At 46.5% G+C, this 26,371-nt stretch overlaps 3 protein-coding genes across 3 annotated transcripts; 1 reads left to right on the forward strand and 2 right to left on the reverse strand.

Annotated features, from left to right (window-relative positions):
- Window positions 1–249: 249 nt before the first annotated feature.
- On the forward strand, window positions 250–1,946 carry LOC119651778 (probable cytochrome P450 6a23). Its single transcript, XM_038055533.1, has 2 exons — window positions 250–1,417; window positions 1,483–1,946. Exons 1-2 carry the CDS (start codon window positions 346–348, stop codon window positions 1,899–1,901), a joined length of 1,491 nt encoding a protein of 496 aa, XP_037911461.1. The 5' UTR covers window positions 250–345; the 3' UTR covers window positions 1,902–1,946.
- An 8,733-nt stretch (window positions 1,947–10,679) lies between these two features.
- LOC119652925 (probable cytochrome P450 6a23) lies at window positions 10,680–12,361 on the reverse strand. Its single transcript, XM_038057312.1, has 2 exons — window positions 11,202–12,361; window positions 10,680–11,140 (listed from the first exon to the last, which is right to left on the reverse strand). Exons 1-2 carry the CDS (start codon window positions 12,271–12,273, stop codon window positions 10,722–10,724), a joined length of 1,491 nt encoding a protein of 496 aa, XP_037913240.1. The 5' UTR covers window positions 12,274–12,361; the 3' UTR covers window positions 10,680–10,721.
- A 330-nt stretch (window positions 12,362–12,691) lies between these two features.
- Window positions 12,692–25,992, reverse strand: LOC119650843 (probable cytochrome P450 6a14). Its single transcript, XM_038053987.1, has 4 exons — window positions 24,912–25,992; window positions 24,445–24,831; window positions 12,850–12,936; window positions 12,692–12,792 (listed from the first exon to the last, which is right to left on the reverse strand). The coding sequence occupies exons 1-4, from the start codon at window positions 25,981–25,983 to the stop codon at window positions 12,692–12,694; spliced, it is 1,647 nt and encodes a 548-aa protein (XP_037909915.1). The 5' UTR covers window positions 25,984–25,992.
- Window positions 25,993–26,371: the final 379 nt, after the last annotated feature.

The raw sequence follows: 26,371 nt of genomic DNA on the forward strand, positions 1-26,371 counted from the left end.
CTAACGACCATCTGTAATCCCTTATTTTCGAGACAGGTTTAAGCAGTTTCTAACCTAACTTATTGCTTGCCATACGTAGTCATAAAACACTTAAATGGAAACTATGCATAAATTAATTACTTGTAAACAATGGACGAAGATAGCACCATAAAAGATAAATCAGTCGCAATTGACTTGAAAGCTTATCTGAAAGATTGAAATGAGGTCGTATATGAATTACGATAATTATCCACTTTCGGATGGGACTGCAACGCCTTTTTGTTGCATCAACAGCTTCAGTGCTGCAAACGAGTTGTCAACCCCGACTCCATGTAAAATTCAGATTGAGTTTAATTTTGTCAAAGAATGGATTTTCTCGTGGTCCTTGTAAGTATCTTAACAGTCGCTCTTGTATTTGTCCTGTGGATTCGAAAGAAGCATGCATTTTGGAAAGAATTAGGTGTTCCGTACGTGGAACCCCACTTTTTTTACGGGAACTTTAAGGATGTCGACCAGTATCAGCACGATGGTCAATTTATCCAACGCTTTTACCGGAAATACAAAGGAAGATCCCCTCTCATTGGAATGTACACCTTCCTCAAACCAGTCGCAATTGCCATTGACATTGAACTCGTGAAAAACATCTTAATCAAGAACTTCAACTCTTTCCACGATCACGGTACATACTACAACGAAAAGGACGATCCACTATCAGCGAATTTATTTAATTTGCCCGGAACAAAGTGGAGGCAGCTACGCCACAAACTTAAGACAGCCTTCACAACTGGGAAGGTGGAAATGATGTTCACAACAATGTGGGAGGTTGCCAAAAAGTTTGAATCAAAAATTGGTGAAGCCTGCGAAACAGGAGGAGAGTTCCATAACAGGAAACTGATGACTCGGTTTACTGTCGACGTTATTGGGTCATGCGTGCTTGGCGTGGAAGCGAACAGCCTGGAAGATGAAAATAATGGTTTTTTCCAAGTGGGGATGAGTATATTTCACAATCCTAGACACGGAATGAGGTTCATATTCCTCCTAAATGTTTTCCGGGACTATGCGCGGAAACTGCGCTTCAAACTTTTCCGTGACGAAGTTATTGAGTTTTACACCCGCATCGTCCGGGAGACAGTTGATTATCGTCTGGCAAACCATATAGAGAGGAACGATTTTATGCAACTCTTGATCAAGCTATATACGAGCAAGGGCGAGGATAAGTTATCCTTCAATGAGCTCTTAGCGCAGGCTTTTGTATTCCATATAGCTGGATTTGAGACTTCCTCTACAACTCTTCAATTTTGCTTTTATGAACTCGCTTGTAACCCTGAGATCCAGGATAGGGTGAGAAACCATATCAAGGAAGTATTGGAAAACCACAACGGGCAACTGACCTATGAAGCTTTAATGGATATGAAATATCTCGAGCAAGTCCTACATGGTAACGATCTTTGCTGGAGTTACATTTTATGGGATTTTACCTCCAAACTATTATTCTACTTTCAGAAACTCTTCGGAAGTATCCTCCAATTGGGTTACTCCCCCGAGAAGCAAGCCAGGACTACAAAATCCCCAATACTAAATGCGTCCTTAAAAAAGGCATCAACGTGATTGTACCGGCTTATGCTATACATCATGATCCTGAATTCTACCCAAACCCATCAAGATTCAATCCAGATAATTTCTCTGAGGAGGCGGTGAAAAATAGACCATCAGTTGCTTTTCTACCATTTGGCGAAGGACCACGAATTTGCATTGGAGCTCGGGTCGGCATGATGCAGACGAAAATGGGAGTGATAGCGGGTTTACGCAAATTTAGATACACACTATCACCAAGGACTAAGCAACCTTTAAAACTTTTATCAAAATTTAATGTTATATATCCTGAGGAAGATGTTTGGTTAAACGTTGAACGGATAGATTGAGTTGCTGAGTTGATATTTTTCCGTAAAGTCCACTAGTTGTTCCTTTGTTATTCTGTGCAGATTTCTTGGCTTTATAATTGTATCTTAAGATTGGTTTGACGAAAATCTGTTTATTAAGAAATCTGATTTTTTTTTGGCAAACTGTTTGAATTATTGAAGTAAGAAGGTAGCAGGTTCAGTTAGTTCTTTGTCGCTATTTTTATCGGGTAGAATGGTGACATGCATTTACGGACAAAGGCTAGACTCCTGTCTCAGACAGACTACCGGCTAAAACACCCCCCTGGAGCGTCTAGGACTCTAATCCAGAACCTTTTGGCACATTACCTCCTGCGAGGCCTATTCAGTATAGGAGGAACCCCGCCGATTCAGGGAGTCTTAGCTACGCCGAATTTCTCCTCCTTCGTATTTATCATGATGACCGCTTCGACAAGACCATGGTTTCATCAATCTGAATAGGGAGGACTAGGCGAACTCCCTCTTTGATAAGCACAACGACTTCAGTTTTCTCCTGGGCTAGGAAGAATCCATGTTCAACCATCCATTTCCATACTAGCCGCGTCACCATTCCCAGGATGCGCTTCTGCAATGTCATCCTCGTATCCGACATCTCGAATCGACGAAGACTATCATATAAGGCGTTCCAAAGGTTCCGGGTCTCATAGAGTGGGGCACGGACTGCAATAGATACCCTGGAGTATGGAAACGATTTTGCAGTACCTCAAGTATTCGGTACCACTCCGTAGAATTGAAGGCGTTTCTTACATCTCGAGTTACAAGGAGCACCACTCGCTGGTATTGGCGGCTGAGTGCCTCAACCAGTTTTTACGCTTGGACAACTTCCTTAATCGCAATAATTATTATCGTCCCGCTCCAAAACCATATTGTATTGTTGAGTAGTCTCCTGAAGCAAGTATTGCTTAAGTCAGTCTTGGCTTGATTAGCTTCTAAGACAACTTTCCCGACGGGTGCGTCGGGGTCGCCTTTGTCGTTGCTTATCAGCACAAGCCAACGTAGGGGACCTCAAGATCGAATTTGTAGACAGTTTTATATATCTGGGTAGCAGCCTGTCAAAGGACGCCAAAAAGATTGCCGAGGTCAAACGGCGGATATACTTGGCGAATCACACTTTCTTCTTGGTGCTTTCCATTACGAAATCGAAGCATATCCACAGGAATACGAAGCTCTGCGTATACAAAACCATCATACGACCAGTGCTATACGACCATGTGCTACCATGTCCTGTCTGTTTGAATCTTGCTTGCAGGAGGGTTATTTCCCTGCATTCTGGAAGACTGCCAGGGTGGTTGTGCTCCTGAAGTCAGCAGAGGAGGATAAGAGTAATCCTCGGTCGTACAGGGACATATCTCTTTTCCCCGCCCCTTGGCAAGGTCCTGGAGAGGATTATGGTCCAGCGACTGGGAATGGCTTCCCGATATTCACCCTCACGATATTCCACAGGCAGGAGGAACATTGGGTTGGTGCTGGCCGAAAATTAGCGTCAACCACTTCGAACGCGATGTACTGGCGATCACTGCCCGAGAAGTCTTGTAGGACTCGCCACCCGTCGACCGACGATGCCAGACATTCCGACGCACGTGATATCAGCTATGCTTCCTTCATAGCTTGGCCACCGAAACGTTGGCATGGATCCGGTTTTTAAAACTACGAGCCCGGTTCTCGCCGCCATTTCCAGAATCCATTTACCTCTGGAGTCGGACCGAGGCATGCTCCATTCAAGGGCGCTGGCATTGAAATCACTGCCTACCAGGATTCGTCCCTCCGTGTTGGAAACGGCGTCCTCCAGAGAGTATTAATCCGGCGGCGAAAGTCCGGCATCGTCTCGTTCGGCTTCAGGTAATCGCTAAAAAACGTTATCCCTAAACACCGGATCCAGACAAACCCGTTCCCCCGACCTTCGCCAAGAACACGAATTCCAACGTCATCCCGAACCCAGATGGCCGCGGTGCCCGATAAGTCGGGATGCCATGAGGTTGGGTCCTTGTTTTGGTATTGCTTGCTAATTAGCAAGCAGAACCCGTTCTTGACTATTGCGGCCCGCTCCCTTGCACACGATCCGCTGGTACCTTTTTCATGGAGAACATTCTGAAAATTATAAAAAAAAACGACGAAACAACAGACAAGGAGGAAGAGCTGGGTGCGTTTGGGCGGAGCACAAAAATGCGACGTTCACCGCAGCGATCAGTGAAAGAGGCAACGAGGGCTGATATACCCGATGAGACACCGGGGCGCCCAAATAAAGAGGAAGCTTCATCAAGTGGCGCGACTGACCATGCGGAGAGGGCAACTCCATTACCCTGCAGTGCCCCTGTTTTGGAAGTAAGCTCAGTGAGAAACTTTAGTCCTGAGCAGATGGATTTGGACACAAATCGAGTGGAAGTGCATTCGACCGTCCTCGCTAGAGCCGAAGAGGAAAGGCTCATCAGAAAGTGCGCAGCAGTGGTGAAAAGTATGCGGTCAGCAACGTTCCTTCAGAGAAACGTTAGCAAAGGCGTCAAAAACGGGCTGATGGAACTGGATCGCATTTCCTTTTATAGACGCACGTGGAGAGCAGCGGAAGACGATTGTAGAGCAGAAACAGTCGCACTCCCCGCTGAGAATGCTGCTTGCGTCAAACGGACTGCAGATAGCCCCCTGCAAAGTGAACAGGGGAAAAAGCGGAAAGAGGACGACGTGCCTGAAGGAGACTTTGTCGAAGTAGTCTCCAAGGCGCAAAAAAAGAAGGCGAAAAAGGATAAAAAGAAACAACGGACTCCGTCGCCAGAGACACGTCTGTCCAAAAACAAGGAGGCTGCCAACCCAAAGCCAGTAGCAGAAAAAACGAGGAAACGAAGAAGGACTAGACCGTCGGCTCTGCTCATTAAGCCGACGGAAGGCAAGACATTTGCGGAAGTCCTTAGTGAAATCCGCTACAGGATGAAACCCGAGGAGAACGGAGCAGAGGTGTCTTCGATACGGAAAACGAGGAGTGGTGAAGTTCTCGTCGAACTGGGCCCAAAGACGACCAGCAAGAGCACGTTCTGCGAAGCGGTCAAGGGGCTATTGGGGGAGAAGGCTCTTGTTTCCAGCCTAGAACCCATGTGCTCTCTAGAAATACGGGATCTTGACTGCCTCACAGAAAAGGTCGAAATAGAGGAGGCGCTAAAGCGTGAGTGTCCAGAGGTAACCAATGCCCGGGTAGGTATTACCTCTGTAAATGCTCGAGGCCAAAAACTTGCCGTGGTGGATGTCCCCGAGCAATATGCGAGGAAACTCCTTAACAGCGGGAGAATCAAAATCGGATGGGTAGTATGCAGGGTACGAATGCGGATAGTCCCCACCAAGTACTACAGGTGTCTGGACTATGGACACACGTCAGCAGCTTGCAAGGGTCCGGACAGGAGGACAGCATGCCGGAGATGCGGCCAAGCGGGTCATCAAGCGAAGACTTGCAAGGAAAGCGAGAGTTGTGTTCTCTGCAGGGATCGTGGCGCGTCTGGCGAAAGCGTCGCACACACTGCGGGCTCGGGACGGTGTCCAATCTTCAGGGCAGAATTGGAGAGGGCTAGGGTGCGAACGCCATGATCCGCATTTTGCAAATTAACATGCACCGGAGTGCAACCGCTCACCAGTTGCTAGCACAGTTCGCTGCGGAAGTAAATGCTGATCTAGTGCTGATTAGCGAGCAATATCGAAACAAGGACCCGTCCTCATGGTATCTCGACTTATCGGGCACCGCTGCCATCTGGGTTCGGGACGGCGTGCGACTTCGTGTTCTTGCCGAAGGCCGGGGGGACGGATTTGTCTGGATCCGGTGTTTAGGGATAACGTTTTTTAGCGTTTACCTGACGCCGAATGAGTCGATTCCGGACTTTCGGCGCCGGCTTGATGCTCTGGAGGACGCCGTTTCGAGCACGGAGGGAGGAATCCTGGTTGGCGGTGATTTTAATACCAGGGCTCTTGAATGGGGCATGCCTCAATCAGACTCCAGAAGGAAACGGATTCTGGAAATGGCGGCGAGAACCGGGCTCGTAATTTTAAACACCGGATCCACGCCAACGTTTCGGCGCCCAGGTTGTGAAGGAAGCATTCCCGACATCACTTTTGCGTCGGAATCTCTGGCATCATCGGTGGACGGGTGGCGAGTCCTAGAAGACTTCTCGGCAAGTGATCATCAGTACATTGCGTTCGAAGTGTTTGACGCTACTTGCCGGCGAGCACCAACATGACGTTCCCCCTGCGTGTGGAATGTCGCGAAGGTGAACATCGGAAGGTTCGTTGAAGCTCTTGGAGCAGGTAGGGCCGCGCTGGGGGGCACTCCGGGGGGTGGTGGTGTCGCAGCTGACACCGTCGTAAATTCAATGGTGAACCTGATAACGACGGCGTGTGAGGCTTCCATGCCCGGGAGAGGCCCCAGGCGCGACAAGCCTTCTATGTACTGGTGGACGGCGGAAATTGCCGACCTACGGAAGGAGTGTCATAAGCTCCGCCGTTTGGCACAACGTTTGTACGCCAACGAGGAGGCATGTGCCATAAAGGCACAATATAGATCAGCAAAAAGGAGACTCCGCAGTGCTATAAATAAAAGCAAAGCTCGCGGCTGGCAAAAGCTTGTTAATGAGGTGAATGATGACCCGTGGGGACTTGGCTATAAGCTTGTCACTCGGAAAATCGGGGCTCTGCGGAAGCCCTGCATATTGAGCACCGACCAGATGGACCGCATTGTGCGGGCATTGTTCCCCAGACACCCTGTACGGGTTGATGTAAACAGCACGGAAAGCGTCGTGGATTGCCCCCTTTTCACAATGGGAGAACTCGAAGAAGTGGTTCTCACTATGAAAAACAGGAAGGCGCCTGGTGTTCCGCCAACGGCCAGAATTGCTGCTCGAAGCGTTCAACGCGTGCTTGAAGGAGGGCATTTTTCCTTGTCGCTGGAAAGTGGCCAGACTCGCGTTGATCAGTAAGGGTAAAGGAGACCCGGAGCTCCCGTCTGCATACCGACCGCTGTGTATGCTTGACACGGCCGGAAAAGTGCTCGAGAAGCTCATCAGGGGTAGACTCGCTGAAGCGATCCGTGCTGCCGGGGACTTATCCGCAAGGCAGTTCGGGTTCAGAACAGGGAAATCTACAGTGGATGCTGTTATGGAGGTCGTAGATGCGTTTAATCGAGCCGGGGCACACAGCCGCCGATCTCGACGGATAGTGCTCCTCATAACGCTTGATGTCAGAAATGCCTTCAATTCCGTAAGATGGACAGATATGCTAGGCACACTAGAGAACTCCTTTCACGTGCCAAGCTATCTCTTGCGGATATTGAGGGATTATCTGAAAGACCGCTCCCTGTTCTATGAGACGCTAGAGGGCCAGAGGAGGATGGAAATCACGCCGGGAGTAGCGCAGGGATCCATCCTAGGGCCGGACCTCTGGAACGCTTTCTACGATAGTCTGCTGAGACTCGATATACCCGAAGAGTCGCGCCTGGTCGGTTATGCAGACGACGTTGCGGCACTTGTTGCCGGACGCACTGTTGAACAGGCGCAAAGCAGACTTGGCATATTGATGCGACGGGTAGGCGGATGGATGACTGCTCACGGTTTCAACCTTGCGCTGGAGAAAACCGAAGTAGTCATCCTGACCAGGAGGAGAATCCCGACCTTGCGTCCCATATCGATCGGCGAGTTGACTATAGAGTCAAAACCAGCGATTAAATACTTTGGTTTAATGCTCGACTCGAAGATGAGCTTCTTCGAGCAAATCAAAGCAGCCGCGGACAGGGCTGCAGCAGGAGTCGCGGCCTTGAGTCGGCTAATGGCGAATGTCGGCGGCCCTATATCAACTAGGAGACGTCTCCTCATGGGAGCAACGCAGTCCGTCCTTCTCTATGGTGCGGAGGTATGACCTGATGCCCTTGACAAGGAGGTGCATCGTAAACGCCTCGCTCAAGTGCAGAGGCGGGGAGCTTTGCGAGTGGCGTCTGCTTATCGCACCGTCTCCGAACCGGCTGTGATGGTGATTGCGGGAGTGATCCCCGTTGCCCTCCTTGCCAAGGAGCGCAAAGCTATCTACCGCCGTAAGGGCGAAAACTTAAGAGAAGTGGTTGCCTGTGAAGAACGTCAACGCACCCTTAACGAGTGGCAACTTTCTTGGCAAAATGAGCCAAGGGGCAGGTGGACTGCGCGGCTCATCGACAAATTAGATCCGTGGTTGAACAGAAAGCACGGTGAGATTGATTACTTCCTTACCCAACTTCTAAGTGGGCATGGAGGTTTTCAGTTTTACCTGCACAGGGTTGGGAAGGCGCGATCTCCTGACTGTGTGTTCTGCAATAGAGTGGCGGATGACGCTGAACATACCTTTTTCTCTTGCGAGAGGTGGGACGGCCTCCGCCAGCAGCTTTATGCAGACACAGGGGAGCTCTCTCCAGATAACATTGTGCGAGAGATGCTGAAGAGCGCTGGCAGCTGGAATCGTATTGCGCATTTTGTTCGGGCTCTTCTTACTACGAAGAAGATTGAACTCGACCGACAGAGGGATCGGACGGAAAGGGATTCCCTGAACTAACAACTCCCTTCCTCCCCTCCCCTCCCGTTGGTGAAGGGAATTCCCTGACCTGAAGGCTCCCAAAGCCGGGAGAGCGGGAGGGCTAGCCCGAAGTAATGTGTCAAACGGTTCCAGGCTAGTTCTCTGATGACAGGGAGGTGTTTAGTTGGTAGTCCGCCAGCGTGCTGTTGCGGGAGTCCAACACTCTGTGCGTAAACGCATTCACCTACCCTACTCCCAAGAAGAAAAAAAAAAAAACCATAACATAGCGAATTTCACTAAGGACTTCCGTCGGCTTAATGAGCAGAGCCAAAAGCCCCTGGCTTTTGTTTGGCAGCCTCCTTGTCTTTGGACAGACGTGTCTCTGGCGGCGTAGTAAGTTGTTTCCTTTTTTCCTTCTTCATCTTCTTTTTTTGTGCCCTGTTTCTGCTCTCCAATCGTCTTCCGCTGCTCCCCACGTTCGTCTATAGAAGGAGATGCGGTCCAATAGTTCCTCCAGTTCCATCAGCTCTTTTTTGAAGAATTTTTAACGTTCCTCTGGAGAAATCACCAGTGCTGCGCATTTCTTCATGAGCCTTTCCTCTTCGGCTCTAGCTAGGATGGTCGACTGCACTGGCACTCGGTTTGTGTCCGAATCCATCTGTTCAGGACTAGCGACTCTGACTGAGCTTTCTTACGGAACAAGGGCTACGACAAGGTATTGGAGTTGACATCACCGTACGGTCATTTGCGCCGCTTGATAAGGCTTCCTCTTTATTTGGGCGCCCCGGTGTAACATCAGGTATGTCAGCCGTTGCTACTCCTTTTGCTGATCGCTGCGGTGAACGACGCATTTTTGTGCTGCGCCTAAACGCAAGAGCTGTTGTTTCGTCGCTACTTCCCTGTTGTTTCGTCGATTTTTTTTTATTAATTTGCGCGTATTCTCCATGGAAAACTAATCAACGGATCGTGTGCAAGGGAGCAGGCCACAATAGTCAGGAACGGGTGTACCCTCGGGGACATAGCCCCTACCTCAGTTCCCTGATCTAAGCTTAGCTGATCCTTAAATTCATGGAAGGATCAACGCTCGCTCGGGACAACGCGGTTTACTAACACCGGTTCTATGCACACTACCCGACCAGGGTCCCGAAGGGGCTGGGTCCTGATACACGTCACAACTACCACTTTGGCAGAGCTACCCTCACATCACCCCATCGACGTGTCCCCACGTGTACCGGTCATTCGTGGTTCGCTCTTCACCAAGAAGCTTTCTTGAGGCTACTACCTAGGACGCAGGTATACTGCCAGGGAGGGGGTCAGAACTACTTACTCGAACACCTCGGGGACGTCACACTCTGTATCGTATGCAACCCGTCAAAGTTCACTGAAGACCTTTGAGGAGACTTACTAAGTATGGATCAGGTGGAGCGTCTAGCACCGCTTGCCGTCAAAAGAGGGTTAGATGAGAGTATATCAGCTAAGTGGCAGCTTAGATGGGACGAACGTGGGAAAGGTTGGGTCACGTATTAACATGTCAGAAATGTGTCCGCCAGAGGAAGTTCCGTCGTGGACTTTCGGCTTGAGATGGGCTTCCTCCTGACGGGGCATGGTAGCATGAATGAGTTTCTCTACTCGCGAAACCTTACCTCCAGTCAGGGTTGTGTTTTGTGTGGGGCAGACTCAGAGGACTGATTCCATGTTCAATGGAGAACTGCGTGATGAAATCGCTGGATGAAGTGACTTTCCGCAACCGGTGTAGTTTGTGATCGACGCATTAACGAATGTTTCAAATCTAAAATTTACTGCAATGCCGTCCGCTCTGTGGCCCTCTATAGTTCTGAGTGTGGCTAACTATGAAAGACAATGAACGGCGTCTTGCAGTAATGGAGACGAAGATGGTGTGTTGGACTAGTCGCGTGACATGTTTTGAGCACATCCGAAATGAGGATATTCGCGATCGATATGGGGTTGCACCGTTTTTGGAAAAATTGCGAGACAGGCGTCTTTGATGGTATGGCCACGTAATTCATGTTGAGGAGAATTCACTTGCCAAGATTGGTCAGAGCATGGAAGTCGATGGGAAACGACCAAAAGGCCGGCCGAAATAATGGTGGCTCGATACGCTGGATGGGAATTTAAAGGTCTCGCGGTTGCATCCAGAGCAGGCATTTGATAGAACCAAATGGCAAAACCGATCACAAGGAGCTAACCCCGCTTATGAACGGGACAAAGGCTGAAGAAACAAAAGAATGCTCATTTCCTTGGAAAAAAAGCTGATTAATTCTAATTCCTGAAAGTCACAAATCAACTTATTGGTTCAATATTTAACCAAATAACATCATCCGGACGCAAAATGAAGAATTTTGATATAAGTTTCAAAGGCTGTTTAGTCCTTGGCGATAGTGAGTATCTAAATTTACGCAGACCGGCGATCACTCCCATCTTTGTCTGTAACAAACCAAATCGAGCTCCTATACAAATTCGTGGTCCTTCGCCAAATGGTAGAAAAGCAACTGATGGTCTATTTTTGACTGCCTCCTCGGAAAAGTTATCTGGATTGAATTTTGATGGATTTGGATAGAACTCAGGATCATGGTGTATGGCGTAAGATGGTATAAGCACGCTGATGCCTTTCTCAAGAACAAAGTCACTATTTGGGATTTTATAGTCCTGACTTGCTTCTCGTTGTAGCACCCCAACTGGAGGATACTTCCGAAGAGTTTCTGAAATGAGGGGTGAATTTTGTATTGGTTACTTTCTTGCAATAATGGGGAGGTTACTTACCATTTATAACCTGGTCAATGTACTTCATGTCCATCACAGCTTCATACGTCAGTTGCCCGTTGTGTTTCTCTAAGACTTCGTTAATGTGGTTTCTCACCCTGTCCTGGATCTCAGGGTTACAAGCGAGTTCGTAGAAACAAAATTGGAGGGTTGTAGAGGAAGTCTCAAATCCGGCGATGTGGAACACAAAAGCCTGCGCTAAGAGCTCGTTGAAAGACAATTTGTCCTCGCCATTGGTAGTATATAACCTGATCAGGAGCTGCAAAAAATCGCTCCTCTCTACATGGTTTGCCAGACGATAGTCAACCGTCTCCCGGACGATGCGAGTGTAAAACTTTATAACTTCGTCCCGGAAAAGCTTGAAGCGTAGTTTCCGCCCATACTTCCGGAAAACATTTAGGAGAAACGCGAATCTCGTCCCATGTTTTGGGGTTTCAAAAACACTCATTCCAACTTGGAAAAATTCATTGTTTTCACTGTCCAGACTGTTTGTTTCCAAGCCAAAAGCGCATGTCCCGATAACATCCATAGTAAACCGGGCCATGAATTTTCGGATATCCAAGTCATCCCCGCTTTTGCAGACTTCATCAATTTTTGATTCAAACTTCCTTGCAACATCCCACATAGTTGTGAACATCATCTTCATCTTTCCACTTGTGAAGGTTGGCGAAAGTTTGTTGCGCAGTTGTTTCCATTTCAGACCAGTTTCACTGAACAAATTCGCTGACAGAGGATCATCTTTTTCATTGTAAAATGTCCCGTGATCGTGGAAAAAGTTGAAGTCCTTGATTAGAATGTTTTTGACGAGTCCAATATCAGTGGGGACAGCGACCGGTTTGAAGAAAGTGTAGATTCCAACGAGTGGGGATTTCCCTTTGTATTTCCGGTAGAACTCTTGGATCAATTGACCATCGTGTTGATACCGATCAACGTTCTTAAAGTTTCCATATAGAAAATGGGGCTCCTCGTACGGAACACCCAACTTTTTCCAATACGCATAGTTCCTTCGAATCCAGAGGACTAGCATTAAAGCTATCTTTAGCACACTTATTAGGATCACCAGAAGCACCATTACTAAGCAAGCTATATTCCTCCAGTTCCATTCGAATACTGAATAAGATTGACACTGACTACGTCTAATGACCACTCGTTTGGTTAGAAGTTGTTGACGCAATAAGAAGCATAAGATTAGAAAGCATTGTCATTGTCAAATTGATAAGAGCCAGCCAGAAATCACAGAACCAGCTGATTCTCTTAGTTCTTTACGGCAACCTTTCAGATAGATAGCGACTGACTTGTCCCTCCTTATCTCAACTCACTGTTTACCCATGCACCCTCATTCGAATATTCGGCGCACAGTAAACCAAAGATACAAAAAAAAACTCTTCATTCGGAATCGCAGTCATGCTTTGTGGCAGTTTTTGATTAGGAATTTGTTTAGTCACAATGATGAAAAGATTTTAGCAAATTTTGGGGCGATTCAGTGACGTTTAGGTCATTTTTTCGATAACATCCTGTTTAAGAGCTTCTAGTAAACGTAGGGGATGGGTATGACCGAAGTCAACGGTCCCATTGATTGTAGCTGTTGGAGCTAAAAAACCAAACCCAATATCCATTTTTTAAAACATGACCCATCCAACACACCTACCGGTATCTGGCCTATACGTTAAAGGGTTTCCAATGACATCTTCGCATTTCTTGATTGTTGTTCCCCTATCAGAGTCGACAAAACAGCCTAAAATGAGTAAACCTTGAAATGAAATGAGGAGAGAGTCACTCTCTCAAGAGCAGACTCCTCACAATCGGGGTCGACGGTGTCCTCAAAGCAATCTGGGAGGTCAAAAAGACGGAAAGCACTAGATCAATTAGCGAAGTAGACCCCCTGCCCAGTGAAGAACGGAACCTGGACGACCTAGAGCTTAGGATGGACACCGAAGGTGATACTCCAAATGCGGAGAAGGGCTCCAAACAATAACGGGGCCAATGACCAGCAATGCGATAGTCCAGATAAACCTCCAACATGTGAAATGTTCGAATGAGCTGGCGTCCTACCCTTTTTAAGGTTTTGTTTGCAAAACAAAACCTTTCTAAAATCGGTTCAATGTCTGTCTGTCTTTTTTTTTTTAAGGAGGTGGAAATCTTCAAAAGACTCTGGCCTGGGCACGCCAGAGTGTGGGATAACCCTAAAACCACTCCCGACTCCATGAAACCACCTCAAGGTATTACATCACAGGTCGGAGTTAGCTTACCTTAGCCAGGTCTTCTTCCATCTTCCCGCGGGGTCCGTAACCGCGCCTTCCTCACTTCTTCTGCTTTTCGCAGTTTCTCCTGGATTACTGCGATCATGGAATTGATCGCATCCCAGTCTTCCTGGCAAGCTACCATTCTCCGGACAAAATTTTCCGGTGATAGCACTTCACCTAGAGTTTCCTCTAGGTACCTTCTTTTTTCCACGAGCCTAGGATATTGGAAGAATACGTGCGCTGGGCCCTCTGGGACCCCGTACCAGTTTGGACAATTAGGAGAGGTGTCCAATTTAAACCTGTACAGGTAGTGACGGTATCCTCCATGGCCGGCGAGAAACTGGATGAGATTATAATTGATTTCCCCATGCTTTCTCTCCAGCCACTCCCTGATGGAAGGGATCAACCTGTAAGTCCAACAACCTTCTTCTGACTGGTCTCATCGCTGTTGCTATCTGCTTATGGATCTCTCTTTTTCGGTTTTTTTCACCTGCGATAAGGGAGAGATGGACCTGGTGTTATAAATGTTCATCATTTCGGTTGCCAGGATGTCAGTCGGCATCATTCCCGAGATGACAAATGCTGCATCGACTGAGACGGTCCTGAAGGCAGAACACACCCTTAAGGCTGTTTTTCTGTAAACCGTACTTAGTTTATATGCATTGCCTAAGACCTGTAGCGCTTTTCCCCAAACTGGGACTGCATACAGCATGATAGAACTTACCACCATGGCTATGAGCAGCCTGCAAGTATGCAGCGGTTCTCCTACGTTCGGCATCATCCTTGCGAGAGCCATACTCGTGGTGTATCCTTGCTATGTGCTGCTTAAAATTAAGTTTTCCGTCTATCATCACCCCCAAGCATTTCATGATCGGCTTGATGGTACGATTCCCGATTCTAATGCAGGCGTAATTTCTTTTGCGGTGCTTAGTGATAAGGACCGCTTCCGTCTTTTCGTCAGCGAGTGCCAGTCCAAGTCTTAACAACACTGATTGCTTCGCTTGGGCACAACTTAGCATGCTCGAGATCCTTTGCGACCACAACCGGTGCTTTATCATCAGCGTAACCCACCACCGGAACCGGAAGGTTAAGCATATCATTATACATGATGTTCCACAGTAGTGGGCCCAGTACAGAACCCTGTGGGACACCCGCGGAGACAGTGTATTCCTTGGGTCCATCATCGGTATTATACGAGAATGTTCGCTCATGCAAATAGCTATCTATTATAGCGGCGAGATAGGTGAAAACACTAATCGTCGCCAGAGACTTTCGTATAAGGTTCCAATTGGCCGAGTTGAATGCATTCCTCATATCCAGGGTGACCACCATGCAATATTTGCTGGTACAAACCCTTCCGTGAATTGCATTTTCGGCCAAGCCAGTAACCATTTTGATGGCATCAATGATTGATCTGGCTTTACAGAACCCATACTGCCTATTTGAAAGGCCCCCTTGGCTCTCGACGACTGGGAGTAGTTTATTATAAATGACCCGCTCCAACTCTTTCCCCATAGTGTCTAGAAGACATATGGGTCTATAAGAGGATGGTTCCCCTGGCAGTTTGCCAGCCTTAGGCAGCAGCACCAGCTTCTGCCGCTTCCACGGTGCTGTAAAGACACCCTCGGACATGTACGTTTCAAACAGCTCCGCGAACATATCTGGTCTACATTTGACAGCAAGTTTGAGGTCCTTATTCGGTATGCCGTCCAGACCCGGGGCTTTGCTGTCGCGTATTCGACTGCAGATCTCCATCAGCTCGTCCCTGGTGACTGATGGAATCGGCATCACATTCAGGAGACGCTGGAAAGTGTCAGTACCCCTTCTTCCGGGGCAAATAACCCCAGGATTACTTTCAACAAGAGCATAGGGCACGTGATTTGCGGAGATGATCGACCTCTGAATCGTCCTGTCACGATTTTATAGGCGCTACCCCACGAATTTATGTCCGCTTTCGAACAGAGCTCCTTAAAACATACCCTCTTACTTCGCTGGATAGCGAGCTTGAGGTTCTTGCGAGCTTCCCTATAGGCATGTACCTTTTGCCCTTGATCGATTCTACCTATTGCCCTCTGAGCCATTCGTCTGGCTCTGTGGTAAATCGATCAAAGACTGGCAAGTTCCCTATTCCACCAATAATTGGGTCTTCTAGTGGAGAATGAGTATCTGCTAGGCATCGACGCGTCACATGTCTTAGAGGTGCCTTGTGCAACATGGAGAGCTGTATCCTTGGAGGTGCCTGCTTTGCCAGGCAGGTCTAGCCACACTTCCATGAATTTTTGCTCATCCATCACTTTTGCAGACCACCCTGGTGTTCTTTTGGATTTCGGCTTCCGGGGTGCGGGTATCCTGCGTTGTGGTTCCGTCCTTAGTTCAAAGGCGGTGCCTGGTGATCGCTGTACGTGAAGTCCTCACTAACTTGCCAAGACGTGTCACGTGCCAGCGCAGGGCTGACAAAAGTCAGATCTACAATTGAACCAGTTCCCCCTTTCCGATAAGTGTTTACATCGTCTTCGTTGGCCTCCGTCTGTCTGTCTGTCAATCACATGCCCTTTTCTCAGAAACGACTGTACAGATTGACGCGACATTTCGTGAGAATTGAGTCGACTTGATGAGTAACGTCCCGCTAATGTTGGTATCCATTGTTCGGATAGCGTATTCGAGTGCTAGGTTGAAGAGCATCGGCGCTCATCCTGCTTCAAACCAGTACGTGTTTCAAAAGAATCAGTCAACCTGTTCTGGATCCTGACCTGTGAGATGAAAGTGGTCATAGCCATCTTTGTCAGTCGTAATAGTTGAGCTAGTACCAGTAGCCAAATTAAAGCATTAGGTAGTAAAGTACCCCACGATCTTTATTGCCGTATGCCTGCTTGAAGTCGGCAATGATTTGGTACACGTCAACATTATATTCCTAACACTTTGGCAGGATTAGTTTAACGGTAAAAAGCTGGTCGGTTGAGGGGCGAGCTGACCTGAAACCGCCTTGGTACTTGCTAATAAGTCGTTCGACGTATGGCCTTATTCTATTCTCGGGAATTTTCGTCAGTATTTTATAGGACGATCAGATTAGTGAGATGCCTCTGTAGTTTTTAAAATGGAATCTATCTCTCTATCTTTCTCCATCTGTCGGAGGTGTGCAGTGGGGCCAGGATCACCAATTCCGCCATCGATTTGGGTCACCTTTATTGGGGCGCCAGGTGTCGGCTTGGGAAGCTCTTCAAAATAGGATGCCCAGCGTTTGTTGATGCTATCGGCATCACGGAAGATGTTTCCATCTTTGTCATTGAAGGGGATAGTCCTGGGATGATAACCGTTCTTAATTGTATTCACTAGTCTATATGCTTGTCTGGTGTTTCTATTAGCCAGGTTTTCACAAATGTTCAGCAACTGCTGGTCAAAATATTTCCATTTCTTACGTCTAATTATTCTATTCGCTGTAGCTCGCCATGATTTCCTCTTTTGGCTCTGGTTGCACATTGGATATTTTTTCTGATGGCTTCGTTCTCTGCGTTGAGTAATATTTTGCATTCATGACCTTCTCTGTGACTTCCTTGATGGTGCCTTTTAGTTCTCCGCAAAACCCCGTGAAAATCTATTTTACTGATGCTGTGTAGCATAGGTGATAGTTTCTCCTGCAGGGTGGGTGTACATGCCTGCGGGTTTGCACCGCTCATAAGTTTATTAGCCGCGAAGATTGTCGTGGGGCTGATTCCGCCCCCGCACTTTCTGCACCGATATGTTGCCTTCACCAAGTGATGTTCTGAACCGCAGTTTGCTCCTCGATAGGATCGCTCATCCAACACCCTAGACACCTATCTTATACCAATGAGGGTGTTGTCAAATTGGTTGACCGTATATTGGTCTGGTGATTTGCAGATCTGTTTGTGAATACGCCGGTGTGAGAAGCATGTGCAGCTTACGACAAGATTTGTATTGTATCACTCAACAGTATTTTGACATATTTTTTTGGAAATGAGTCAAATGGCGTCTCCAGACGTGCATAAAGCTTGTCTTTCATTGCATCTTCCTTGACTTCAGCCGGGGCGTGGTTAATGAACCAAAAACGAGTCCTTATGCGAATCTCAGGCAACCTCTCGTTGATAGGTTTGAAGTCGATGACACGAGGCTTAAGCTGTTTGGTCACTATAAACGCAACTCCAAACTCCTTGTGTCCCAATGGTATACCACTTTTAAAAATTGAGTTCCAACTCATATTGCATATTTCGCTACCAATCCAACTTGTTTCTTGGACTGCAATCATGCTCAATTTGTAAATCTCGACCTGTTGAAGGTCGGCCTTGACAGCCCCTAGTTTGTTCAGGGAGCGTAAATTCCACCATCCGAAAGAATAGTCCGTTAAACGTTTGCTTGGTCGTCGTCGGTCATCCGTCTAATTTGAGGCAAATATTGCAGGTTTCGCGACATGGAGTAGTTTTAACATCGCAAAACCCTATTCAGGAGTGACCTCGGTTCTACCTGCTTCAAGTGATTGGAAACGCTCCAGAGTTCAAATAACTATGTTGCAGGTCTGGCTACGTAGTTTGTGACACCCTACTCACTTGAGAAACTTAGGTGTAACTCAGCTATTCAGGCCACAGCTGTCTTTCTTCCCTCCTTTCTCAACCATGGCCTGGAACAGGCTACGGAGGAATTCGATGGCATCTTGCTTGTCGTGAAGGCTCTCTTCCATTCCGAAAGCTTCCTTTCCTACTTCTCTCTCTCCCGAACGCAAATCCATATAATTCCCATCTCTTTGCTCCTATCACCTCTTCTTCTTATACATATTTGCCTGAACTTCTCTGTTACCTTCATGAATTCCACAACTCCTTAGAGCAATCTCACCAGAAAGCATCTGAACTCCACTTTTGATCCTTCCCTCACCAACCTGGCTATGTATTGCTTTTCCCATTTTTCAGATACTCCTCCTCGCGTTGAGTTTGATGTTCATTATCCTAATCTTGAACTCGATGGATGAATTGATTTTTTCAACACCCATGTCGCGCACTAGCTTGTTAAGCCAATTTCAAATGTCAGACTTCAGCTGCACCAATTATTGACTCCGGTTTTACCCTTACCCTTTTAACATGTGACAACACCATCGATTGAAATAATAAAAAACTTGTTGTTTCCTTTTCGTTGGTGTGGATATTTATTCTTGCAAATACCGATATTTCGGGAACCACTTGTACCCTTCATCAGTGCTAACAAGTTTGCTCATCTGTAGACATTAAGGTTCTATCGCCATCGACTCTTTTGTAGCATTCTATCTAGCCTGCTTCCGTGGTGCGTCATCCTCATCAAACTTCCGGAAGTCATACTTATTTCATTGCTTTTAAAACAATCCGGACCTTAGTGAAGTCACTAAAAACTGAGTTCATGAAGGATGTAATGACTTATGTGGATTTGGCCGACGGTGAAAAGACCATATTCGTTGGTTGAAGTCCACCAGGAAGGAACAGTGTGAACAGAATCACATTCGATATCATTCCACGTTGTGTTTTGCGAATTACATAAAGGACCGTATGAAGCCAGCGAGCCGCTTTGGTTATGCCGCTCCCAGGGAAGAGGTAAAGCAGCGTCTCATCAATTGCTTCTGCCCTGGTACAAAACATTAAACCGTCTTTGTCCCTCTTTTAATTTTTGAACTTTGGGTGTTAAGCCTAAAAAGGGGAGTCCGTGGACCAAAAAGTTGGGAGTAAGTTCATCATCATCAACGGCGCAACAACCGGTATCCGGTCTAAGCCTGCCTTAATAAGGAACTCCAGACATCCCGGTTTTGCGCCAAGGTCCACCAATTCGATATCCCTAAAAGCTGTCTGGCGTCCTGACCCACGCCATCGCTCCATCTTAGGCAGGGTCTGCCTCGTCTTCTTTTTCTACCATAGATATTGCCCTTATAGACTTTCCGGGTGGAATCATCCTCATCCATACGGATTGAGCCGGATTTTATCCACAACCGGACGGTCATGGTATCGCTCACAGATTTCGTCATTGTGTAGGCTACGGAATCGTCCATCCTCATGTAGGGGGCCAAAAATTCTTCGGAGGATTCTTCTCTCGAACGCGGCCAAGAGTTCGCAATTTTTCTTGCTAAGAATCCAAGTTTCCGAGGAATACATGAGGACTAGCAAGATCATAGTCTTGTACAGTAAGAGCTTTGACCCTATGGTGAGACGTTTCGAGCGGAACAGTCTTTGTAAGCTGAAATAGGCTCTGTTGGCTGACAACAACCGTGCGCGGATTTCATCATCGTAGTTGTTATCGGTTGTGATTTTTGACCCTAGATAGGAGAAATTGTCAACGGTCTCATTTGAAAATCTGTCCTGTCCGAGGCTCCTGTTGTGGCTTCGTAACGAGTTGTTTTCCGTGTAGGGTTGTCAGCCCTACCCAACCCCCAACCTGGAGGACCAGTTGGTACAATTTGTCCCGTTTTTAGGCGCGGGAGACTCGCCTTCATCCTTCTCCGTCTGCAGCTTTTCGTTAAGAAAGAGCTCCCCGCGGTCACCACGTGGAGGTGGAGATAGGGTTTGGTAGTAGAACTGTTGATGTTGGTTCAGCAGGCATTTCCCAGGTTTTATGCTCCATCGTGGGTACCAATCCACGTTTCGCCCTGGGACCTATACTACCCTTTGACCACCATGGGAGTAAGTTGCTTTTCATTTAGTTCGGTCCGACATCAAATGGATCCGCATCCATTAAAACTTCTCAATTCTTAAACAAAAATTGCCTAGCTAGTCGGGGGTAATAGTCAATCCCACCAGAGGGAGGACTGGCGGAACCCTCCCTTTGGTCAGAACGATTACTTCGATTTTTGTCCAGAGTAGGGGAGAATCCATGCTCAGGTGTCTATCTGCTGACTTGCCCCATCACCATTCACAGTGTGTGATGAGCTTGTTTGATTGTACGAGCGGTGACCAGCCCCACACGCAATTCGCCAGGCGTCTCGAGTCACAATAGATTATCGTATGAGGCGTTCTAAAAGCTGGACCAATGTCATATTTCTGGGCTGCCCTCGATGCGACCCTCTTTCTACGATGTCCTTTCTAGATCTCGTAGAGCAGGAAGTGCCCCTCACACAGGACGCCTTGGGTATATCGCGCCACCTCGCAGAACTCTCGTCTTGCATTAAGCGTCATAAGAACCACGGTGAAACTGTGCCTCAACCAGTTTTGTCGCTTGGACCACTTCCTCAATCGCATCGTTGTGAATCATCCCCTCAAAATCCGTATTGTTTCTGTAAGAAGTTTCCCGCAGCAGGTAATGTGTCAGCCAACCTTGGCTTCATGAGCTCTCCAAGGGGTTTTCCCCTGTGTTCCGTGCTCAACATACTCAGATGTTGGTACACTAGCGGAGCCTCAGGGTCACTCTTACCTTGGTTTATCAGTACGAGACAAACACTCCCAATATTAAACATGTGCTCAGCACGTTGAGTAGCAAGTCCTGCTTTTACGTGAATACAAGCTTCAGAGCTTTACTCGGAATACTATCCCGTCACGGTGCTATTTGTACTTCATGGTCCAAACCGCCTCTTCCAGTTCCATTAAAGTCAAGAGTACTGAGATTGACATTTCTCAGTACTCCCTGTATCACCGACAAGGTTAGTTCAGATACCTTAAAGTACCTGCACGATTCCTTCCACTGCTTCCATAGAACTATCTGATCCATGAGTGCTAAGTTTTTCAACTTATTCTCGAAGTTCCTTGAGACTTTATTATTCCCCTTGGTTAGCTCCAGCTGGGAGCATGCTTTTTGCCTACCACTTTCATGCTGAAGTTCGTTTTCTTTGTATGCGTATCTGCGTATTTGAGGTTTACCTCATCATGACCTCTGGGTCGCTGTGTAATCCGGCGTAGATTTGCAATATCAGCTGTCTATCTCCAGACAGCTTTCCGTGACGGAGTCTCCTTTTGAGCACCGATGCATTGCAAGTGATAAGGCCCATTGTTGAGTTCACTGTTGATTAAGTCGCAGTTCTTTTTACCACGTCCGAGTTTCGTGGTCCTGTCACCTCTTTTCAGAGATTTCCGGCGAATTTTCCGACGTCGAGGTTATATCTGGTAGGTGTTTGGTGGATTTCAGAACATTGAGAAGAGCCACTTGTCACTTCGGAGGAAATGTACCTGTCCCTGGTCATAAAATCTTCCAGTTCCTGCCATCCTTGTACTACTGACAAAAAGTGCATTCAGAATAGTGCCCACGCGACCAGTGTGGGCCATCTTAAAAATTTGTTTTCCCTTGGAATCTGGTTGAACCATGGCTCATTGAAGAGTTCGGGTCTTAAACGTTCCTAAGAAACTCTCCCTACTGTATTCCGTATCTTGTAGTCAGAAACACCGAGCCCATTACGAAAACTGAACACAGATACGTTTCGCCCTGAGACAAACGCATATCTGTACTACGACCGTTGCCCCACACTCGTATGTTGACGATAGCCCCAACCAAATGGCAACAGTACCAGGTATACCGAGGTAGAAGCTTACCATCGTAGTGTCCCGACTACTAACTCCTATCTCGATGCAGCTCTAGGAAGGATAAAAAGGCCACTTTTATCTAGCACCATCTCATTGTGAACGGTCGCATCCCCATCTGGATCATTTTGCTTAACTTTCGGTTTTTTATGACTTTTCTTTTAATATTTGGCACACCCCGGAATTGACATCATGGGCCATGTATCATATTCACAGACAGCGATCGTAACTAAGGACAAGATATTTTTTTAACGTGCAAGTTTTCACTTCGTACCAGCGTTAATCGCATTTGTATCAAAAAGTGGGATCTGTCCTGCCTTTTTCAAACTGGTTTGCCCAGCACCCGAAGCAGTAGTTGGGAACTGTCATTCTTTTTTTTCCACAGTAAAAAAGTTGGCTGACAGTTTTAACAGGAACGGTGACAGTAGCAATATTTTGTCGTCCGTGGTTCACAGATTTGGCTTACACTTTGAGGCTGCTCACATCTGGGTAATCCGTTTTTATCGACTAGTCAGCCTTTTTTTTGTTCGACAGGCAGTCCTGATCTTTTATTTCGAGAGTTCAAACGGGTTTTAGGTGTGAAACCACCATTTTTTTGTTTGCTCTGGATTGTTTTGCTGAACATATACTCTTTGTCAGTCTTCGACCTAAGTTCGACAAATATACTGCGTCGGTGCAAGTCGGCTGGATAGATTTGGCGTCTTCCCTAGTATCGCTTTTTGCACATCTAGACGGGTACTCAGAGGTGGCGTTGAGGAACTCTGTCGACCAAATCAAAACCAAGTGGCCGAGGAGAATGTCCATAGTGGTGCCACTGGCAGACTCTGTATCACTTTGGTTTGCTGGCCGTAGTAGACGAATGCTCCAAAGCCTTTAGGGCGATCAGATCCGAATCTGCACAGGGACTCATCTCATTACCATAAAACTTTACCAGAGGTATAATGGTACCATGGGAACAGGGATAACCGATGAATCCACTTGTTTCAGAAGTATTCCTGTTTCATGTGCGCTTGGCTTTTGCGGTTGGTTCCCTAGTGGGAGCTCCATATTGTTGCGTTCAAGCGACGTTCGAGGCTCCAACGTAGTGTTGCGTTTCAACACGGGTACCACACCCCATAGTTCGGTGGAGAATTAGGTAGGTCTTGCATCCACCAGTATGAATACCGAGACATTCGCTCAGTGTAGACTGGCACCGTTGTACTTGTCTCAGCGGGGTTCTGATAGGGGCCACTAGATCAGTTTGTGTCTTAGGAAAGACTGTGGGATTAAGCCCACGAAACAGGTACTCACGTAAAATCGCAGAGACGTAACTGCGTATTTAGGGGCTACAAACGCGGTTTTTTGTCAGCTCCTCTTTTCAGTCTTTTAAGAATTTCGCCAGTGTGTGATAAGGTCCAGGAATTCCCCCGTCTTGCATATGCTATTTTTGCCCTCCAAAGAATCCTTTGCTAGACGATGGTAGCAGCTTTCATTTTTCGAAACACCACCCTGCATTTGTAGGTAACCTTTCTTCCTCTGTGCATGCCTTTTTGGATGAGGTTCAAATTCTCCGGTGAGATGACTTGCATTTCGTCCGGATGGTGAGTTCGTTAATGGTTCTTTCCCGTAAAGAGAGTGTCGCATAGCTTGGAGCTAGGAACGTCTTCTGTGACTTTTTGTCCCACCTCGATCTCGATGGCATCTCCTCTTCCGCGATGCTATTTCCTCCCGCTCAATTGGTCCTTTTCTTCGCTAAAAGAGTGCTATGCTTATGCTTCTTGCAAAAGGGTTCCTAGGAGAATCCACCATTTAGTTGTAAAAACAGCCTCAGGTGAGAGCTCCCCGTATTTGAATAGCATTTTCATTTCTTGCTTTGTTGCATCGTGCAGAGGTATTGGATTACACCCCACTTCGGGCGGTAAACAAAAGCCTTTGCTCTCTATTTGAAATGAGCTTTTCTGGTGCCAATTATCCTACCCTTTATCTAAAACCTCGATGAGAACTCAATAACCAAGATTGGTCTGAACATCGGAGTCGATAAGAAACGACCGAAAAGCCGATCGAAACAACAATGACTTGCCGCGTTGCTTGTTGATTTAATTTCCTCGCAACTCCATCCAGTCCAGGTCCTTGATAGAGCGAAATGGTGGAACTGATCAAGATAAGCCGGCCTCACATATTAACGGGACAAAGGAAGAAGAAGAAAAGTAAGGAAAGGAAGAGGAAGATAATTTCAAATGTTTCTTTTATCTGGAAGAGTTTCGGGATTACAACGGTCCAGGATTTTATGGATTAGGTTGAGTTCGCCATCCTCTTCTGAATCACAGAACCGGAAGTTCCTATGCAGCTACTAATGATTGTATAACTATAGCCAAAGAAACCTGGATACTAAAAAGGATATAATTTATTTTTTTTCTATAAAATATTAAATTCCTAGAAAACTGCCTCATCGGTTACTTCGGCTTTGAACGGCTTCACCCGCAAGATGCCTCCAGTTTTCCTTTGGATCACTGACCATCTTTCAATCAACTGACTCAATATTCAACCAAATACCTCCTTCAGGTTGTGCAACAAAAAATTTTGATTGAAGCTTTATCGGTTGTCTAGTCTTTGGCGATAAGGTGTACTTGAATTTTCGCAGTCCAGTAATAACCCCTAGTTTCACTTGCATCATACCGAATCGAACCCCTATACAAGCTCTGGGTCCTGCCCCAAATGGGAGGAAGGCAATTGGGTGTCTATTCTTCACAGCTTCCTCAGAGAAATTGTCTGGATTGAACTTTGATGGATTTGGATAAAATTCAGGATCATGGTGTATGGCGTAGATTGGTATATGCAGACTAGTGCCTTTTTCAAGGATGCAATCCGTGCCGGGAATTTTATAGTTTAAAGTGGTTTCTCGGGATAACATTCCGAAAGGTGGATTCTTCCGAAGAGTTTCTGGAAATTGTTAAAAGAATTTCTGATTTGAATCCTTTTTCAACCAAAGTTTCCAATTTAGAGTCAAGTAAACCACTTACCGTTTACTACCTGATCGAGGTACTTCATATCCATTATCGCTTCATACGTCACTTCTCCGTCATGTTTTCTCAATACCTGGTTGATATGATGTCTCAACCGATTCTGGATGTCAGGGTTACAAGCAAGCTCGTAGAAGCAAAACTGAAGGATGGAGGCGGAAGCCTCAAAACCAGCGATGTGAAACACAAAAGTTTGGCCTAAGACCTCATTGAAGGATAAATTATCCTCTCCTTTGCTCGTATGTAACTGGATCAATATCTGCATAAAATCATTCCGTCCTTCCTTTTTCTTCAACCGATAGTCAATCGTGTTTCGTACAAGATCCGTGTAGAATTTAATAACTTCATCCCGGAAAAGTTTAAGTCGTAGCTTTCGCGCATATCCTCGGAAGGCTTGGAGAACAAACGTTGATCTTGTAGAATATCTAGGATTATCGAAAACACTGATCCCCATCCGGAAGAATTCATTATTTTCGTCCTCTAAACTGTTTGTCTCCAAGCCAAAGGCGCAACTCCCAATAACATCCATCGTAAACAGGGACATCACTTTTTTAATGTCCAGCGCTTTTCCACTCTTGCAAACTTGGTCAATTTTCTTTTCAAGTTTCACTCCAACCTCCATCATTGTCGAGAACATCGTTTTCATCTTTAGACTTGTGAAGGCTGGTGAGCATGTGTTTCGCAGTTGTTTCCATTTACCTCCGGGCAAGCTAATCAAATGGGTTGACAAGGGATCATCCCGTTCATTGTAGTAGATACCCCGGTCGTGAAAAGATGCAAAATCCTTGATTAAGATATCCTTAATAAGATTGATATCAATGAAAATTGCAACTGGCTTAATGGAATAGTAGACCCCAACAATAGGACTTATTCCTTTAAACTTTTCATAAAACTTCTGGGTCAGAAGACCATCGTGGTCATATTGCCCAACGCCTTTAAGGTTTCCATATAAGAAATGCGGTACTTCGTAGGGAATTCCCATCTTTTTCCAGTAAGTAAATCTTTTTTGCACCCACAGTACACCAAATACGATTAACGTTAAGCCACTAGCTAATATCAGCAGGATATCCATTGTCAAGCAAACCTCCTGAACTGAACTTACAAACTTACTTCCTGCGAATTTCAATGTCACCTGGTCCCAATTATTATTATCCACGCGCGTTGCAAATAAAATAATAAAATAAAATAGAAATTCATAATTTATCATGCAAATACCAGGTTGTTAAGAGATAATAATAATAATAGTGTCAAGGGAAGTCCTTGAGGAACCAGCGTTATAGTATTCGCGTACCTACTTACTATGATATACCAATCGAGCCAACCGGCAGACATTTTTAGTTGTTCCCCACTTCCTGGTATTCCGTTTAGGCATCTGGCACATAAATGCCGCACACTATCCCAGAATATGTATGGAGGTTTGGTCACTCTCTTCACAGGATCTGCAGACAGGGCTCGTCGAT

Source organism: Hermetia illucens, chromosome 3 (genome assembly GCF_905115235.1).
Source record: "Hermetia illucens chromosome 3, iHerIll2.2.curated.20191125, whole genome shotgun sequence".
NCBI classification, from domain to species: Eukaryota; Metazoa; Arthropoda; class Insecta; order Diptera; family Stratiomyidae; genus Hermetia; species Hermetia illucens.

Excerpts from the sequence above, each read along its gene's own strand:
- LOC119652925 (XM_038057312.1), bottom strand. The coding sequence starts at position 12,273 with ATGGTGCTTCTGGTGATCCTAATAAGTGTGCTAAAGATAGCTTTAATG. Across the intron at positions 11,141-11,201 it reads CATTGACCAGGTTATAAATG|AAACTCTTCGGAAGTATCCT; the intron begins GTAAGTAACCTC and ends CCCTCATTTCAG.
- LOC119651778 (XM_038055533.1), top strand. The coding sequence starts at position 346 with ATGGATTTTCTCGTGGTCCTTGTAAGTATCTTAACAGTCGCTCTTGTA. Across the intron at positions 1,418-1,482 it reads TCTCGAGCAAGTCCTACATG|AAACTCTTCGGAAGTATCCT; the intron begins GTAACGATCTTT and ends TTCTACTTTCAG.
- LOC119650843 (XM_038053987.1), bottom strand. The coding sequence starts at position 25,983 with ATGGATATCCTGCTGATATTAGCTAGTGGCTTAACGTTAATCGTATTT. Across the intron at positions 12,937-24,444 it reads TGTTGCACAACCTGAAGGAG|GCTGTTTTGTCGACTCTGAT; the intron begins GTATTTGGTTGA and ends TACTCATTTTAG. Across the intron at positions 12,793-12,849 it reads AACGTATAGGCCAGATACCG|CTCCAACAGCTACAATCAAT; the intron begins GTAGGTGTGTTG and ends TTGGTTTTTTAG.